The 19,671-nt window shown below is 34.4% G+C and overlaps 1 protein-coding gene across 9 annotated transcripts in view; it reads right to left on the reverse strand.

Moving 5' to 3' along the window:
* The window catches only part of Usp34 (ubiquitin specific peptidase 34), a 246,358-nt gene that overhangs the window by 112,201 nt on the left and 114,486 nt on the right, over positions 1 to 19,671 (reverse strand). For all 9 annotated transcript variants that reach the window (XM_063229478.1, XM_063229475.1, XM_063229480.1 and 6 more), the window contains 7 exons: positions 18,400 to 18,513; positions 16,415 to 16,514; positions 16,128 to 16,287; positions 13,362 to 13,488; positions 13,127 to 13,274; positions 3,132 to 3,232; positions 2,497 to 2,706 (listed from right to left, as the gene is read on the reverse strand). In XM_063229478.1, the coding sequence (XP_063085548.1) occupies positions 2,497 to 2,706; positions 3,132 to 3,232; positions 13,127 to 13,274; positions 13,362 to 13,488; positions 16,128 to 16,287; positions 16,415 to 16,514; positions 18,400 to 18,513 (960 nt within the window). The remainder of the gene's footprint in view (positions 1 to 2,496; positions 2,707 to 3,131; positions 3,233 to 13,126; positions 13,275 to 13,361; positions 13,489 to 16,127; positions 16,288 to 16,414; positions 16,515 to 18,399; positions 18,514 to 19,671) is intronic.

Below are 19,671 nucleotides of genomic sequence, written 5' to 3' on the forward strand. Positions count from 1 at the left end.
TATTGTAATAAAACTATTTTAAAGCTGCACATAGTTGCCCACAACTGCGATTCCAGTACTTGGGAGGTTGAGGCAGGTGAATCACTGCAAGTTCAAGGCCAGCATGAGCTACATACAAAGTGAGTTCAAGACCAGCCTGAACCATGTAGTGAAACCCTGCTTCCAAAAAGCCTAAAAAAACCCAACCCAAACCAAACCAAGTCAAAAAACCTATTTCTGCTAACGTAATGATTCCTTGACATAACATATTGAAATGTCAACAGAATATTTTGAAGTCTATAAAAAGCAGGTTAATTCTTTTATACCACAGCTGGTCAACATTGATCCCTCAAGTATCTGAGGGATGTTGGGGGACTGGTACCAGAACATCCACAACTCTGTACAACCCCTTCTTTATAACACCAAACTTTGTAGATACTCAAGTCTCTTATATACAATAATGCTGCACAGAATCTATGCATATCCTCATATGTATTCAAAATCATCTCAAGACCACTTACTACCCAGTACAATTTAAATGCTATGAAACACTATATAGGGTAGGGGGAATGATGACCAGGAAGTGTCTATACGTGTTAGTACAAATGCAATTTGTTTTCTAATTTTCCTTCAGTTGACTGAGTTCACAAATGCAGAACCTATGGGTATCTGAGAGCTGACTCTACAGCAGTCAGCAGGCAAAGGAATTTAGATTGAAATTTCAAGGTAAATTTGGTCTTTAATAACCCTGATGAAGAAACTGAAAAACCCAAGTTAGTACTTCTAATTGGGGAAAATGGCATAGAATTTATTTTTTTGTTAACACTCAATTCTTAGAAGAACAATTAAAAGATTTTTTTGTAAAAACAGGATTTAAACGGGAAAAAGTCTTCTGAGTTTGTATAGTTAGATTCTGTTGTGACTAAAATCCCTATAATATGGAATATATTTTTTGTTAACACCCACTTCTTAAAAGAACAATTAAAAGTCTTTTTGCAAAAACAATATTTGAAGGGGAAAAAAAAAAACCAAAAAAACAAGTTTGTATAACTAGATTCTGGTGTGACTGAAATCTCTGTAATATGGGATGTCATAGTAAAGGTCTTTAATTTTTACTTTTTGGTACTCTGGTCAGGGCTGTACTAGTCTATTCAATGAGTCCCTATGTCAACTACTGCACAGTATACCTCACATGTTTAAACATCTATTAAATCAACGAAATGTTTCCCCTTGAATTTACACTATATTAAGTCTAATACAATAGCATACTCATTGGTCCTCTATCCCTGATGTTGTTTTCCTAATACAGCTTCCACAGTAACACCTAAATTTTGTTTCTAAAAGTTTAAGAACTCATACTTTTGCTTATACCATGATGATAGTAATCTACATTACAATGAATAAAAATCACATTAAGTCTCCTTGTTTTAAAAACGGTAAGCCTTTTTTTAGCACCTATATCTGAATTATTTTTCATTCATTTTTCTATCATCCATTTATTTTTCTATCAACCTATAATGTCGTTCTTTACTCCTCACAAGGTGCAGCTAGACCCAATTATAAAAAAAACCTCATTTGTGCAACATGAAGATTTTTGTTCCTTTCCCTATGTTTCCTTAACACATAGCATAAAACACGTACCTTCTTACTCTCTTAAATCACCAAAACAGTACAGATATGAATTAAAAAGTCAGTAAGTATTTATGACATGAAGTAAAAGAGGTGAGGAAATAGTGGTTCATGATCATCAGTTAATTATTTTTCTTTTTGTAACTTTTTTTTATTAGTGCGTATTTGTCATCCATTTTTATACTTAAAGAAAAGAGAGATTTCTTAAGACTACATCAGGAGAAAAATAAGACACAGGGATTAGAGGACCCAAAATCAACTACCACTACAATAATTATCAAACATATCATGGAAATACAGAAACTCACTGAATATTCTTGGAGAAGAGCAAACGAGCAAACAAACCAAACAAGACAGTAGCCTACCAGGAAAACCACTAAAATGCATTACAATTTTAACTGCCATTCAATCTCAAGGTCATGATTTATTGGTTAAGACACATAATCAAGGTCGTAGTCTGTCATTTTTAAAAAGTTAAAAACTCAGTGGACTGGGGCTGGGGATTTAGCTCAGCAGCATAAGCACCTGCCTTGCAAGCAGTCAGTCGTGAGTTCAATCCCTGGTACCAATAAAAAGGAAAAAGACCAAAAAAAAAAAAAAAAAAAAAAAAAAAAAAAAAAAAAAAAAAAAAAACAACTCAGTGGACTAAAAATAACTTGTGTATGTGATCTCATCCACAATTTTAACTTTTAGTCCACTCGTCACGCTGATAACTCACAAGTGTACTTGTCTAGTACAACCTCTTCTTTGAGGATCAAACCTAACTTAAAAAGTTAAACAGGTTACTAACTAGATTTTACTACCCTTTAAGAAATTACTGAGAAAAATATTTTCCTCTCAACAAAAAGATTAAATAAAATTTATAGAATTGAAATCTGGTATAGTCACCTCACTATCGTCCACTGCCACTTTTCCTGAGGGTGGTTTAAATGACGCAAGCATTTCTAATAGATCAAAAAGAGTAGTTAAATGAGGTTCTTGTAAAAGCAGAAGCATTGGAATATTGTCCTTCTGAGGGGGTGGAAGGCAAGATGCAGGCAGCTGAACACCTTCTCCTTTCCGTTCTCTCCTTGGTGCACCCAAAGACACAAATACCATCTACAAAATTAGGAGAAATAGAAAAAAAAATTACACGCTTTTGGTTTAAAAATATAATATAATATAATATTATATTGACAGTATAAAATAACAGTATAAAATAACTTCAAGAACAATTTTAATAAGAACATTAAGAATTGTTTTTAAACTAGACCTTCACTGGGTATGGTGGTTTGCACCTTTAATCCCAGCCCACGGGAGACTGAGAATGGATTATGGCAAATTTGAGGCCAGCCTGGGCTACATAAGCAAAATCAAGCTCAGCCTGCATTATCTAGTGAGATCCTGCCCCAAAAAACAAAAACCAACCAAAACAGCCCCCAAACAAACCAAAAAAACCCCACAAAACAATAAGAACAAAACCTCTAGTACCTCGAACTTCAACTACTGACATTTAACATCTAGCCTGTAATTAGTATATTTACCTGCATATCCTTAAAACCAAGTTCATGAAGTGCCTTTTCATCATAATCTGTTGTTAATTCATGTCCAGATGAAATCATCCTGACAGGTCCCATGAGGCCACCTTAAAAAAAAAAAACCAAAACAGAAAATAGAAGCAAAATTTTTGAAGAAATACATATGTATAACAATTAAGTCTACTGTAATGTTAACCTTAAATATTATTGTGAAAACAGTGGAGGCAGTACTAAGCCACACTTCCTGAATGTTTTGCATTGGTGAGGTTCGCCTCATACAGTAAAAAGTACAAGACAGTTCTTTTATCAACAGCCTAACTCAAGTAATTCTTACCTGTTTAATAACAATATGAAAAATGTTTTAAATATAAACATTACACGCATCTTTCTGGGAACCACAGCATTTTTCTTAGCAATACATGTAGAAAAATCAGATTCCTTAATGCCTTCACTGCCCAACAAACAAGGAACAGTAACTGAGTTCGCTCTCTCCCGTTATTATCCAACCTAGTCCCTGTGGAGTAAAGAATAAAAATCTCAAGGGGTCGGGGGAGTCAGCTGAAGATCATTCAGACATGTCAGTTTTTTCAACCAGTCTATTCAATAGAATAATTTATTTAAATGAAATGAATAAAGGCAAGTTTTTGTAAAATTTATAACCTTTTGGATGCCTTTAGCTTTAACTTCATTTCCTAACACCTTTTCTGCCTCATTACGCTTTAGATTTGCCTCCTTGCCCTTTCACCAAAGAACAGTTCCATCTCTAGAACTAGGAAGCTCTCTAGGAATTTACAGGGCTTATTCTATCATCTCCTTCAATTATCTCATCCAACAGGGGGTTCTTCCAATTCATTCTATCTAAAAAGTCTAATTTCACTATTAATGCTTCACTCTATCTTTCTTTAAAGCACTTAGTGGCATCTGGCCTTATATATCTATTGCTCCTCAAAACAAATCCTCTAAGTTCTACCAAGGGCAGAAACTTTAGTTTACAGATGTATTCCACGTACTACCACAAGGTAGACATGCGAATTAATTATTGTACAATGCATGAATTTTTAAAGGAACTGCTTAAAACAGTAGCAAAGTCATGAAATATCTGCTGAACAATTTAAACTTCAAAAGTATCAGCTGAACATGATGGTGCAACAACTGTAATCTCTCAGGACTCTGGGAAGCTGAGGCAGGCGAATCACAAGTTCAAGACTAGCCCAGGTAAGTTAGACACTAAGGGAAACTCTGTCTCAAAATAAACAAACAAATAAAATTAAATTAAGTTAAATTTAAAAGGTGAGGATATAGATAAGTATTAAAGTCCCCAAGTTCAAGGTCCAGTAACTTAAAAAGAAAAAAAAAAAAGTATGGGGTGGGGGGCTTATTATAGCCAGGCATAGTGGTGCTTGCTTGTAATACTAGCTGTTTAGGAGAATGAAACAGGAGATTTTTGGGCCAGGGATTTAGCTCAGTGGCATAAGTGCCTGTATGGCAATCAAGAGGTCATGAGTTCAATCCCTAGTACAAAACAAACAAAAAATAGGAGATTTTCAAGTCCCGGACAACTTAGCAAGACTCTGTCTTAAAACTAAAATGTTTTTAAAGAGTTGGGCATGCAGTTCACTAAAAGTTTCTGGGCTCAATCCCTAGTATTAGAAAAAACTGCTGAATTTTATTAAGTTACTATAGAAAAATTCTCTGGACAGACACAAAACAACTATTTTCAAAAGTAACTGAGGCAGGACAAATACTTTCCCCAATGACACAGAACATTTTAAAACGACCTGTCATATTAATCAGGAAATTCTGCAAGAAAATATTGCAAACAGAAATGGAAAATAGCTTTTCCCATTAAAATTCACATTGGTAATTTACCCTAAGTATAATTCTGTGTACCTAATTTTCTTGATTCTTTCCATTATTTCTAATGTAAAGCCTATAAATTAGCCCTTAGGATGGATTGTAAAATATTCAACCCTACGTATTCATGTGAATGCTCGGTATTTTCATTATTAGTATAGATACTACAGAGCAAACATGTTCTGAACGTAAGAGAAAAAGAGATTTCTACTAAGTTGAACAAGTCACATATTAATGTACTTTGGCTGTTTCTTATTCATTCTGTATTATTAAATAACTCATTGATATCATATTACTGTAGTTTAAAATGTTCAGTAACAAGCACAAAAGTTCAGCTATTATCCTTTTAGATTTTCCTCTCGGAATTACTAATACTGCTAATTTATTCATACAGGTAATTCATCATAATTTCACTAAATCTCAAAAATTCTATTCAAATCTTAGGTAAGAAAAAAATATATTGAAAAATAAATTTGATATTATTTCTGTGGTTTTGTGAAACTGGGTCTCACACTATTGTACTTCAAGCTGGACTCAAACTCGGCAATCCTCCTATTTCAGCCTCCTGAGTGCTGGGATTACAGGCGTGTGGCACCACACTCTGTAACATCTCTACAGTATAAAGAGTACAGTATAAAAAGGAAACACACTATGCATTTCCATTTATTCAAGTGTTAACTTTATTTTCATATATATCACATTAAGATTGCTGTAATTTTTTAAATTCTATGAACACTTGATTTCTTTAGTTTTCTAGTTATCAATATACTATTGACTAATTGAAATTGAGTTCTCTCTTATAGAAGTTATACAGTATGTATTTCTTCAAATCATTCTGTATACTATCAAATCAGAAGAAAAATAATGCTTATATATTAGTCACTGTCCCATCACTGGGACAAAATATTCAACACCCATAACTTAAAAGGAAAATGGGTTTATTTTGGCTAATGGATTTAGAGGGTTTAGTCCATGATTATCTGGCACCAAGGCAGAAACAGCAGAGTGGGAGGGTAATACAGAGAAAAATGCTCACAATCTGGCAGGCAGAATAGAGAGAAATGAGAAGACAGGAAGAGAGATACACTCTCCAAGGCACAGTCCCACTAGCATGCTTCTTTGCAACAAGATCCCACCTTTTAACAGCATTTAGTTATGAACTCATCAATGGATTAACCCACTGTTGAGTATAACATTCCTATGATCCAATCACCTTCCAAAAGGTCCATATGTGAACGAAACTTTGGAGAGGACATTTTAGATCTAAACCGTTTGCATAGTACAGTATTTATTAAGGAAAAATTTTGGATACCACATGGATAGAAACTATATTAAGCTTTTATACTTTTGAAATATTAACTGACTACTCTATCTTATCAAAATAATCAAATAAATCATCATGATCAGTACTATAAAAATAAACCATCCATAGAAATGATGCATTGCTAAGGCAACACAAAGTTGATTTACTTATTAGTCTAATAAATACTGTAAATAAACATGCAACACTCTTTTTTCCAAAAGAGAATTCAGATGTTTAGGCTTTTTGAATTCTATTTGAAAAGAATGTATGATGTATGTTATGATTTGATTATTTGCGGACCCCCAAAACTCGTATGTTGAATGTGACAAGAATGGCATCCAAATGCTTAATGCAGAAATGTCTCAAAAATTTTGAAACAAATTATTTCCAACCTAGAATTCTACATCCAACCAAATTATTAGTTTCAGATGAAAATATCAGAGATACTTTTATCTATGTTGCCAAGGCTGTTTCTAAACTCATGTTAGGGAGTCTGGAAGAACATAGCGGATAGCTAGCAGCAGCCTTGGAGGCTGAGAAACCGCACTTGAAATTTAGGAATGGTGCTGGGCAGGAAGTCCCAGGCAAGGGGGGATATTCTTTGCTGACACAGGAATGAACTAAATCTTAATTTAGAAACCATCTGGAAACGAAATCCTGGTGATACAGCAGGCACCGATAAGGTCTCAGCACAGAAGCCGGACCCGCACCACTGGAAACCGCGATTTGAATTACCTGCAGCCGCCGTTGTGTCCCCGGTCGGCACAGTGGGGAGAGAGGCAGGAAAGCTCGGAGAGTGGGAAGTGTTGAAGGGAGTTGGGCGCGTGACTGGCCAGGTGCCCTGCATCGACCCACGGTGAGTGAGCGAATCGGGACCCTTCCACAGAGAAGGAGGCTTCAACGGAGGGCATACTCAGACCAGTCAGACTTCCGGGAACAAGAAGCTGCAGTGACTTCAGTCACATATCCCCCTCTCAAGTGGGATTGGTAGAGTGCCTGGCCAGTGAGACGCCACTGGCTGAGACCCAGTAGGCTAGCCCAACTCAGGTCCCAGTGCCGGAAGGTGCACCCTAGTGGTGAAGCCTTTAGTAGGTTGACCTGGAGAAGTGGGCCCAGCAGAGGCTGCCCAGGTCTGGTCTCCATGGTGCCGCTGCAGTGGGCGGGAACACCTAGCCCGCGCAATTCAAACATACTGTGGCCCACAGGGAAGGAAGCTGGCCCTTATATACACGATTAAATATACGGAACAAAGAATATGGGAAGAGGGAGCAACAAGAAAGGGTCCTTGGCCCCCAACCTGAGAAACACGCAACAGCAGACACGGCACCAACAGACATAAAGCACTATCTCTATAGCCTCATAGACGAGTTCAGGAATGAAGTTATCAATTACCTGAAGCAAGACATAAGCAGAATAGTTAGAGAAATGCTAAGCACCGCGCAATAAAAAACTGATGGTGGAATAGAAAAACAGAAAAAAAGGGGACAATTGCTTGATGGAGAAGATAGAGAAAACAGAATACATAAAGCAGGTTCAAAGAGATTACCAGAAAACTAACAACTATCGAAAACTGGCATAACAGCTTGAAAGAAACTAAGGACAGATTATCTGAACTGGAGGGCAGATTTGTAATATGGGAGCATGAAATGAAAAACTTCTTAAAAATAACAAAAAAACAAACAGCAACAATACAAAAACTAGAAGATGATAAGAGGATCTCTAACTTAAGAATTAAGAACATAAAAGAAGAAGCGGGGACACAAACAAATGGACTACAAAAGCTAGTCACAGAAATAATCCAAGAGAATTTCCCTAATTTAGCAAATGGTAAAGATACTCAAATATATGAGGCATACAGGACTCCAGCAACCTATAACCCAAACAGAGCTACACCCAGGCATATAATAATCAAAATTCCAGAAATCCAATATAAGAACAGAATATTAAAAGCTGTCAGAGACAAGAAACAGATCACTTACAAGGGAACACCCATCAGAATTACAGCAGACTTCTCGGCACAAACCATCAAATCATGAAGAGTGTGTGTGTGGGGGGATAATTCAAGCTTTGAAAGATAATAACCTCCAGCCAAGATTGATATGTCCTGTACAACTGTCCCTAGAAATTGATGGAAAAACAAGGTGCTTCCAGGATAAAGAGGAACTAGGGGAATTTGCAACCACTAATTCAACTCTATAGAGAATACTGCAGGACAGTCTAAAAAAGGAAAATACCAAGATTCCAGAAATAGTGGCAGAGAGGCCACAAGGAGCAGAAAACAAAATGAAGAAGACAAACTGAAAATAATAGAAAAAGAGCTCAACAGAAATGAGGCAGAGAAGATCGGAAGATAGGAACAGCCATTTTGGAGAAAACAAGACATCATAATAGCTAGTGCTGATTTAGTATCATCTTGTTTTGAAGTCCCATCAAGCTTTTATTCTTCTGTCTCCATTGGTCTTAAAAGGTTGTATCTTATTGGATTTTATTATATATGATAATATAAGCAAAAACTTTTATAGACAAGGAGTTTATATAGAAACAAACCATTGCTCATTTTCTGTCAATTGGTTCTAAACTCATGTTAAATGACCCTTCTGGCCTCAGCCTACAGAATACCTGGGATAACAGTTGTGCCCTGCCACATTCAGCAAGAGATTTTTTTTTTTTTTTTTTGGTACTAGGGATCAAACTAAAGACCTTGCGCTTGTGAGGCAGGCACTTTTATCGCTGAGCCAAATCCCTGGCCTGATATTTTTTATTTTAAGACAGGGACTCACTATATTTGCCAGGTTAGACTCAAACTCCTAGGCTCAAGTGATCTTCCTGCCTCAATTCTCTCAAGAAGATGTGTCAATGCAACAAGGTGAGACACGTAATTTTAATCACTCAGAAAATAAAAAACTTTCTTAATGAACCTTCTTTCAAAAAGCTGCAAAAGAGCTGGAGATATATAGCTCAGTGGTACAGTGTCTGCCTGGCAAGCACGGGGTCCTCAATTTGATTTCCAGTACCAAAAAAGACAAGATACCCCAATATAATTTAGCAAAACAAAACGTTAGACCAACAATGAGAAGAGTACCAATAATGGAAATAAGATGTTCAACAAAAGTTAAAGAAGCCAAGAGGAACACAGTAAGGATATCTCAGTATTACTGCTGTGCATCAGACTTGGAGACACTCATCATTCTACTCTACTTAGGAATGAACCTAGCCCAGATTCTTGTCTATCTTGTCTAGGGGCTACTGACATTTCCATTTCATGCCCTTTTGTAATTAGCAAAGGACATTCATTTCATCCTACAAAAAAATATTCTGTACTGATTCACTCCTGAAGGTTAAGGTAATACATAAAGAGTTTAGAAAAAGAAAAATAAGAAAACGTGAGACTATTTCTGCTGGATATTCTAGTATTTTATCAGCATTATAGTCTTAAGATACACCCTGACTACACAATGGACTATACTTGAGAGCTTTTCTAGTGAGATTCTTAGAACAACATAACATGTAAAAAGTTTAGAGCTTGTCATCTTCTTCCACCCTTCATCTAACACTGGCTGCACTGTTTTCTTCACTATACTAGGATAGTGTGGCTAACCTGTTCCACAAACCACAGTTTAGGAATCCATACACTTATAGTACAAGGAACAGCAGATTATAAATTTTTTAAATGAACAAACATATTATTGAAAGGACACAGAAAGCATATTACTAGGAAGGATCAAATAGCTTCTACATGTTACAATTCTTCATTTGGGAAAGAGAGACAAGTACTCACATTATAATTTTTCATTACAGCAAACTAATCATAGCAGGTATCTTTTGACCTGGAAATTCCATACCTATATACCTTATCAATACACATAAAATAACATACATACAAAGATATGCTTTGCATTATTTGTAACAGCAATTTGTAACAATGTGAACCACTGAAATGTCCACTAACAGAGAACAGGAAAATTAAATCATGGTACTGCCATACAATTCAAAATGCAGATTTCAAGAAGAATCAGGTAACTTTCTGTTTTGTAAGGCAACATTAAGCACTACAAAGAGGATAAATCTGCAAAGAGGATAAACTGAAGGGTATCATGTATAGTTTTCATATATATTGACATAAATTAGGCAAAGGGAAATAGCTTAGAAACAGGGATAATAAGGAGACTACCTTACATTTATTATTGTCTACACATTTATTATTGTCTACCAAATATTTTAATTATTCATGAAAAAACTTTATACTGGGTGCAGCAGTGCACACCTATAATCCCAGCTACTTGTGAAGCTGAGACAGTAATATGCCAAAATTTACCTTTTCATTAAGTATTATGGTACATTTTAGGTATACATAATATCATATTCATCATAGAGAATCTGTACCTATGTATGATATATCTTGACTCTTTTTTTTTTCTCCATTTCTTGAACTCATGGCAATCCACCTATCTCAGCCTCCCGACTCCTGGCATTACAGGTATGTACCACCATACCCGGCCAGCCGAGGCATCTTAATAAGGCCTTGTGTCAAAAAAGAGCTGTGCTAACTTCAGCAGCTCATATTCAAAATAAAAGCGCTGGGTATATAGCCTGAGGACAAAGTGCTTGCCTAGCCCCCATGAGGTTAGGGGTTCTAGCCTCCTTATTAAAAAACAAAATTCATTTAAGATAGAGACAGAGACAGAGACAGACAGAGATAGGACACTTTCTGGGTATGGAGGCATTTTTCTGTAATGCCAGCTCTCTAAGGGCTAAATCAAAATCAGGAAGATCACAAGTTTGAAGCCAGGCTGAACAATTTAGGGAGACTGTCTGAAAAAGGATAAAAGGAAAGGAGGGAGGGAGAGAGGAAGGCAGGGAAGGGGGAATCAAGCTGGTGGGCAGGTTGGAATTGTAGCTCAGTGAGAAGGCCCTGGCATCAATCCGCAAGTAAGCTTTCAATAGTTTTAAAAAATATAGTCAGGTGTGTTAGTGCACGCCTGGAATCCCAGCATTTGGAAGGCTTAAGTAGGAGAACTTCCACAAGTTTCAGGTTAATCTAAACTACATAATGCGTTCAAGGCCAGTCTGAACTACTCTTCTCTCTCTCTCTCTCTCTCTCTCTCTCTCTCTCTCTCTCTCTCTCTCTCTCTCTCTCTGTGTGTGTGTGTGTGTGTGTGTGTGTGTGTGTGTGTGTGTTTAGTATACCTTGTCTGACTATATACACATTGAGTAGACACCTTAAAATAGTTTCAGATTTCAGTTTAGATTTTAAAATATTCACTTAGATTTCACTGGTTGAGCACCCTAAACTAAATATCCAAGAATTGAAATATTCCAAAATCAGAAACTCTGAGCATCATGCAGGCATTTAAAATGGTTTAGATTTCAAAACATGTTGAATTTTCAGGACAAATGCACAACCTATATTCAAACTATTATTTCAGACAAATTATAATCAAAAGATCATTTTCATGAACTTCAATAGACATTTTAAAATAGCTCATTTTCTATATGCTTTAGAAAAACAGTAAAACATCCACTAGCAGTAAAAGTAATGGAGGTACCAAACATATTTTTGAGGCTCACATGAAACATTTCCTGCTATTTTTTTTCAGAAAGAAGATAGGCACATATGAAATGACCATGTATCGTTTTCATATCCTCAGAAAAAAGAGCAATGTAATATAATAGAGAGGCAGACATTGGACATGGTGCCACATGCTTGTAATCCCACCATTTAGAAGGCTGAGACAAGAGGCTCATCATGAGTCTGAGGCCAAACTGGATACACAATAAGATCCTGTCTCCAAAAAAACCCCTAATAAGTGGCAGCAAAATTTTATTAGATGGGCTGGAGGTTTAGCTCAGCGGCATAAGCACCTGCCTAGCAGGCAGGCAGTTGTGAGTTCAATCCCCGGTACCGATAAAAATGAAAAAGACAAAAAAAAAATTTTTTTATTAGATAAAATGGTAAGTACTATAATGGTAACTTGAACTTATTAGAAATTCTCAAAATACGCATCAAATAAATTCTCAAAAGTCTTTGTTTCTTTCCGTGTTGATGGGGATTGAACCCAGGCCCAGGGCCTTCACATTGACTACATCCCAAACCCTTATATTTTTTTCCCCCATTTTTACCTTTTGAGAGAAGGTTTCATTCATATTAAGTTGTTATATTGACCAGGGTGACCTCAAATTTGCAATGCTCCTGGCTCAGCCTCCCAGAGCTCTAGGATTATAGGTCACCATGCCCAGCTGCAAAAGTTTTTTTATGGTTATATAAAAGATCTAAGTAGATTTTTTTTTTTTGAGAAAGAAACTGTTTGCAAACAACTATTACCAATTTTTCTTTTAACCTGGAAATCAACAGTATCAAAAGGAAAGGAATATAATTGGATACCCTTTGATGTAAAGATTTAATATTGACTGGGTGGTTTTGATATTTTGGTTCCCAGCATATTCTTCTCCAAACTCAAATCAAACAATGTTGAAACAATGTTGGGAGAAAAAGTTTTTCCGAGGAAAGTGCTTTAAAGTCACGAGGACTATACTCTCAAGAATTGACTAATGTCTATATAAAAAAATTTCAGAGAAAAAAATTTTTTGACCTTTCATATCCTGTACTGGGATGGAGCATCATTCAAGGCATCATCTTGGAAAGAGAAGAGACCTCACCAAATGCAATTGTATTGATTTTGTACTTCCCAACATCTATAATCATGAGAAATAAATTTCTCACTATATGAATGTTTTTTATAAATTACCAGTCTGAAGGACACAATTATAATGACAGTATGTACTAAGATATAGTTGCTATACAATATTATGTAAAAGAAAAAAAATTTTAAACTTTTTAACTTACCAGGAAATTCTCCCTTTCTGCTGCTTTGGCCAAACTCTTGAAGCTGAGCTTGCTGATTTATTTGTTCTTTCTGTAAATTTTCATACCAATGAGTTACTTCAGCCCTAAGATCTGCTACCTGGTCACTAGGGTACATTTCAATAGTCATCTGAAATATGAGATGAACCAATTTTTTAAAACCAGATATCTGTATTGAGAAATGTTATCGATCTGGAAATCAAAATTCTGTAACTACCTTGTCGGGAAGACCAGCTGGCTGGCATACAACTCTTAGGGGCAAAGACTGTTTGTCACTCAGGGCTTTCAAATGACTACTAATACCAGTGCCTTCAATTTGCCACTGTCTCAGGTGATATGCAAACCTAAAATGAGACAAGAACACACAAAGGAAGGATACTATTTTAAATCATTTTAATATTTATGGAAGTTTTTACTATTTTATAAACTGGAAAAGTCCACTGAAGGTTCAAACATATGCCAGTTTGCTGTACTTAATTTTAGATTCATGACATTAAACAAAACTTAAAAAGTATAAATACAGGATTTAAAACAATAATAGCAGCTATTTTTAACAAAATATTCTCCATGAAAAATTGTGGTGGGGAATAATACCATTAAGAATTAGTCTAAAAAGATGATTATAGAAACAAGAAAAATAGAAAGAAAGCCAATAAAAACTCAGCAAAAGGAATAACCACCTGCCATTCTTACATTCAGAAGACAAAAGAAATTGAGAAATATTTTTGAGAAATATATTCTAAAGAAATACTTTTTAAATATATATATTCTAGAATAATTGTGCCAACCAGCCTAACAGAATTTAACAGCTCATTTCACAAATGCAGAAATTTTAAAATGAATTACAAAGACTCCTATTTCAATGGAAAGAGGCATCCAGCATGACACCAAATGACTGTCAATTTTCTAACTCATTTTTGTTTGCTACCAACAGGATCCAGGTACCTAAATTTAGCTATAAAAAGATGATCAATGTCTAAAACTAATCAATAGCTTTGGAATGGAAAGATGGAAACATACAAACAGATTTGCCTTATTCCCAAGAAGCGATCCAGTCTCAATTCTATGACTGAGAAAAATAGTAATTTTAAAACATGTTTTCTGTTATATAGTTCAAGACCATGGGTTTTCAACCTCAGCACTATTGGCATTTTGAACCCAACAGTTTTTTTATCAAGAGATGGAGGGTTGAAGGGGGAGGTATCTCATGCACTGTAGACGTTCAGCAGCATCCCTGGTCTCTCTCCCCAGATATCAGTAGAACTCCCTTCACCAAGCTGTGATAACCAAGTGTGTCTCTAGCTATTACCTACAGATCCCACGGAAGCAAAATCACTCCTTGCTGAGAATCACTGTCTAAGATTACAGATTATAACCATATCTTTTCCTAAAAAGAAAACCCTTTAAGGAATACACAAAATAATTTTACAATTTTAAGTCTATAAATGTTAGGCAATTTAAAATTTGTAGTAACACAAAGCATATTAAGCACTTGATATTTTACAATAGATGAAAACATCTAGATTTGTGTTTAAACTAGTTTTTTAATATTCAATTTAAACCTGTCTTCTAGTTTATTAATCATAGATAAATATAAATTTAATAGTAACATTAACTTTTAGCATAAAACACAGCATGTATACAGAGGTACATGAAAACTTTCACAATAAATTTGTTTCATGAGACAGAACAAAATTTGTAGATTTGGGAAAGGGACTTGGGATTATACTCATTGAATTTATAAAATGCACTAATGAACCCTCAAAAAATAATATACTTTTAAATATTCTTAAATACCCATTACAATGTTAGGTACTAACACTGAAAATTCTAAGTGTTTTAACATACTTTCTGGGTTTTCTTCTTGCAACAGAGAAAAATTTTGATAGAAGTGATACTACATCATTAACAGTAACTATCTCCTAGAGCAAGACAGCAATTATCAGAGGTTTTTATTCTCTATATAATATCAGTGTATAATATTGGATTTTATAATGAACATTTAATGATTTGTATAAGATCACCACATTTGCTAATTTATTTTTTTAAAGTGACGAATATTATGAGACACCATGAAGTTCCAATGGGAAAACTCAGGAGTTCTTGTACACATTCTTTAAAAATATGAGAAATTATTTAAAGAATTTCTACAAATTATAATCATAATAAAGAATTTCACAATTTCCAAATGTTTTGAATCATCAAGCTATGTTATCTGTAAGGAATGTGTACTTTTCTTATTCTGTATTCCCTGAAATTTAAGGTAAATGTCAATAAATGTCAAATGTATGATTTTCAATATCAAACTAAGATCTGAAGTTGAAACAAAGTATTAATTAAAAATTTTTTCAACACAGTTCTTAGTACTTTTACATTACTCATAGCTACTGATTTTAACAAATAAAGTTTAATTAAAACTATCTACTCACCTTTCATTTCAGTTGATATATTCATAAATGTTAATTTGCTTTATTTCTGTATTACACAGGGTATGTCTAAATTAATTATATAGATATTCATTAACAGAATTTTTTTTGGTCATGTTTCCATGGTAAATGGAAATTCAAAATTAAAATACTGTCTCCTAGTCCAGGAAGAAAAAAAAACAGCAAATGAAACAAATGACTCAACTTGATTCAACTTTGAAAGATTATCTGATGTTCTTGGTGAGAGGGTTTTTTTGTAGTGCTTTTCAGTCATAATTAATATCTTCTTAGAGATGGAATTCTATCCTGAGTCTTACTCATGCACATTTGCTCAGAGTCTAATAATATTTATCAGGAAGCAATACAGCCTGTTCCATGATGAAATGGTATATACTCTGAATAAAAATTACTACTATTACTAGCTCTCTAGTCTTGCTAAAATATGCTTCCTACTTGCATTCAACGAAAACTTTAATCTCATTTTAAGAATAAAATTTGGACGTGCTGCAATAAAAACAGTGTAATTCATCTCAATTGTATTTCAGTTTAAAACGTACCTTCTTCTAAATGCCTCCAGATGTGTCTTCAGCATAAGCAGTCCTCTTTCTATAACCATAAGACTTGAGTGTGACTCCTGTTCAAGACTGCTAGAAGCTATCATAAGACTTTCCATGCACTTACTAATAAATTCTTGCTCTTTCTCCAAACCCGTTTTACCTGAAAGCCATGTTTAAAAATGTATTTTAATCCAACATTGGTTAGCAATATTAACGAAAATACAATGAATTAGTCTCATAAAATATTCTCACATAAAATACTTATTAAATAATATTTTAAAACTCACCATTAATATAATAGGAGTTAATATATTGAATAGCTGCTCGACTCACATCACCAGATTGTGCTCTTAAAGCAATGCCCCAAAATTGGTCCATACCACACAGCTAAGGAAGAAAAATATGGTAATTCTTCTAAAATTTGCTTGGCAGATGATATAACTGATCAGATTAAAAATCTTAAAAGTATCAGAGTTTCAATATTTTATAACATATTAAAAAGTAAATCTTTACTGTTTAGCTATTAAATAGTAAGTGATAGAAAGCCATGGACATTTTCTCAGTTAATGAGCAATTTTTAAATGTGACTCTACTGGTTCTTTTATGGATTAGCTGACAATATGTGATGTTTAACACCTAAGTTATGGCTAAACAGTAGGATAACTCCAAAGCACATTACAAAGTAGTAAAATCAACATATGAAATAATCAGCAGAACAATGTTTCAATGGTTTCAAGTAAATTACACTAATAAAACAATCCCTTTTGTGTATTTACACAAAAAAGACATGTTTACAAAATTCTTACTCAAATTTATATTTCAAGTGCTAGATGGCAAAAAGAATGTTTTCAATATAAACTATAGAATGAGTAAAAACCCTCAAATGATGGGCAGATAAATACAGCACGCTAGCATATGCCTGTAATCCCAGCACTTGGGAAGCTGAGGCAAGAGGCGATCTATGAGTTTGAGGTCAGCCTGGGCCACACAGTAAGTTCAAGGCCAGCCTGAACCGTACAGTGAAACCCTGTCTCAAAAAAGAAAACAAAACAACAAAAAAACCCAAAAAGCAAAACAAAGAACAAAATTCCCAACTAATTCCTCCACAAAGATATCTTCTCAATAGGTGATGAATAGCTGTAGAACAAGAATTGATCGATATTCTCTACTTCAAAAGAAGTACTTGCTTATAATTAAGAGAATGACTACTCAGATAAATCAAACTGATCTGGCCACCTGAAATTATCAAAATGAAATTTACTATAAAAATGCTGTATTTAAAAAACAGAAAAGATACTGAATTAAGATTTTAAAATTTGTTTTTTTTTTTCTTTATCGGTACCGGGGATCGAACCCAAAAATGAAGAAAACTCACTATGCAAATAGGAAGATACCAAGAAAATATTCTAGCTAACAAATATTATTATTACACAGATTAACATAAGTTTTTTTTTTACCTTTCTCCTAACACAAACTTCTGAAGAAAAATATGAATGGCTAATAAACAAATGAAAGCTATTATTAAGCAAAATGTCCAATAAGGGAGACTTTTTAAGTTAAGAATGTATGCAAGGAGAGTGAAGATAACACATTCCACAGTATCTAGCAGTCACCAAAATAGGATGATATATCCCTAAGCCAAAGGTAAGAACAGCAATTTGTGAGTCTTCCATTAATAAACTGATCACCATTCCTCACTGATTGACATGTAGTCTACTTAAGAAGACAGGTTACTAAGAAAAACTCTTATTAGAGTTAAATTGCCCAAAAGGAACTAAAAGCTTGGTTATACAACATGGCAAAAGAAAAATTAGAAGAGACAAATTAACTTTTCATTTCACAAAAAATACTTGACTGTGGAGGAACTTTTTTAAGACCAAAAGAACATTCAGATGGTTTCTCTATAAATCAAAGAAAGTTTTCATGCATTACATCCAAAATTATCTCCAGTAAGGGGGGGGGGAGGAATATAACTAAATTTGCTGTATAAAACTTTAAAAAACCAAAACATAAAGCTTTTAAAACTTTAGACAATGGGGCTGGGGATTTAGCTCAGCAGCATAAGCGCCTGCCTTGCTAGTGTGTGGTAGTGAGTTCAATCATCGGTACCGATGAAAAGAAAAAGACAAAAAAAAAAAAATTTTTTTTAGACAAAAAGCTTTTCGGTTAATAAATTCAGCAGTTAGTAAAAAGCTAATCTGGTAATGTAAGCTAAGGAATGTGGAAAATTCGACAAGTTAGCCTTAATAAAACAGTAAGTCTAAAGTCATACCTCAGAGTTTGAACCACCATCATAGGCACTGGTAGCCAATCGAGCCAAGTTACAGAGATGCTGAAACAGGTTTAAGCCGGTCATGCTAATAGTTTCAGGTTTTAGCTGGGGCATCTTGGGAACAAATTTTAAAGCTGTATTAGGGTAGTAAATTAATAGATTTTTTTTACTAGATAAATGCTGACAAATTTAACCTTATTAAAAACAGTGTAGAAGGAAAACAACAGCTCAGATTTTGTGGTAATTTAAAAAATTAATTTATACAACTGAATGAAAAATCCTTTTCAAGCAGAAATGAAACTGCTGATTTATTTCAATTTTCCAAATATATGTGGACCCAAATTAGAGGACATAAAAATATTTTTTCATCTGTTACATACCTATACAATATACACTTTTAATATTGTATGTAGCCATATCTATAGTTTGTGTTACAAGGGCTTCAAATTTAAGATGACTAAAGTTTTGTCTGTAGTTAGGTCATGGATCTACTAAGCAATTTACTTTGTATGTTGTAAAACAGTTATGGCAAATCTATGGCTGTTTGTATCACTGAAAGCTCTAACTGGTTTTCCATCCTTATTGTAAAACATTAATAGATACAGGATGATCCAAAAACTATGGTGTAGTATTTTATTTATTTTTATTTTAAAGAAAACAAAAACAATAAAAGCAATGGTACAAAATTTCAAAATAAGATTGTAGAAGAGTAATATTAGTTTAGTACATTGTGTATTATTATTTTCAAAGCAGTTGCTCCAATATGTATTTTACTTTTTAAAATGTATTACAGTAAAAGAGACATCGCCCTAATACCTTTCAAAAAAGATTCCACAATCCCCACATCAAACACATTTAGGACATTGTTTCTGCACATTCTGAAGCACTTCTGGTAGTCTTTTGTGTCTTTATGAGACATGACAAAATCATGGAGAAAGTGGCTGTTAAGTGTTACCAAGAAAGCAAGGCCAGTTAAACAGTTAAACACAGTCATGGTGTAGCCTCATTTATCTCATTCATCAGATCTGGCACCATGAAACTTCTGGCTCATCCCAAAGTAAAAATGGTCATGAAAAGTAAATGTTTTCAAGCCATTCAGGATACCAAAGCTGTCACAACAGCACAATGAAAGACAATGACAAAAGAGTATTTTCAGAACTGCTTCAGAAAGTGGCAAAAACAATGGTATAAGTCTGTTCAAAGTAAGATAGAGTATTTGAGGGAGATTAATGGCAGTGTGTCTTATAATCTAATAATTTTTCAGAATTTAAA

The sequence above is a fragment of the Cavia porcellus genome, unplaced genomic scaffold, assembly GCF_034190915.1.
Source record: "Cavia porcellus strain 051 isolate PalLab524CR breed Dunkin Hartley unplaced genomic scaffold, mCavPor4.1 scaffold_18, whole genome shotgun sequence".
In the NCBI taxonomy this organism is placed as follows: Eukaryota; Metazoa; Chordata; class Mammalia; order Rodentia; family Caviidae; genus Cavia; species Cavia porcellus.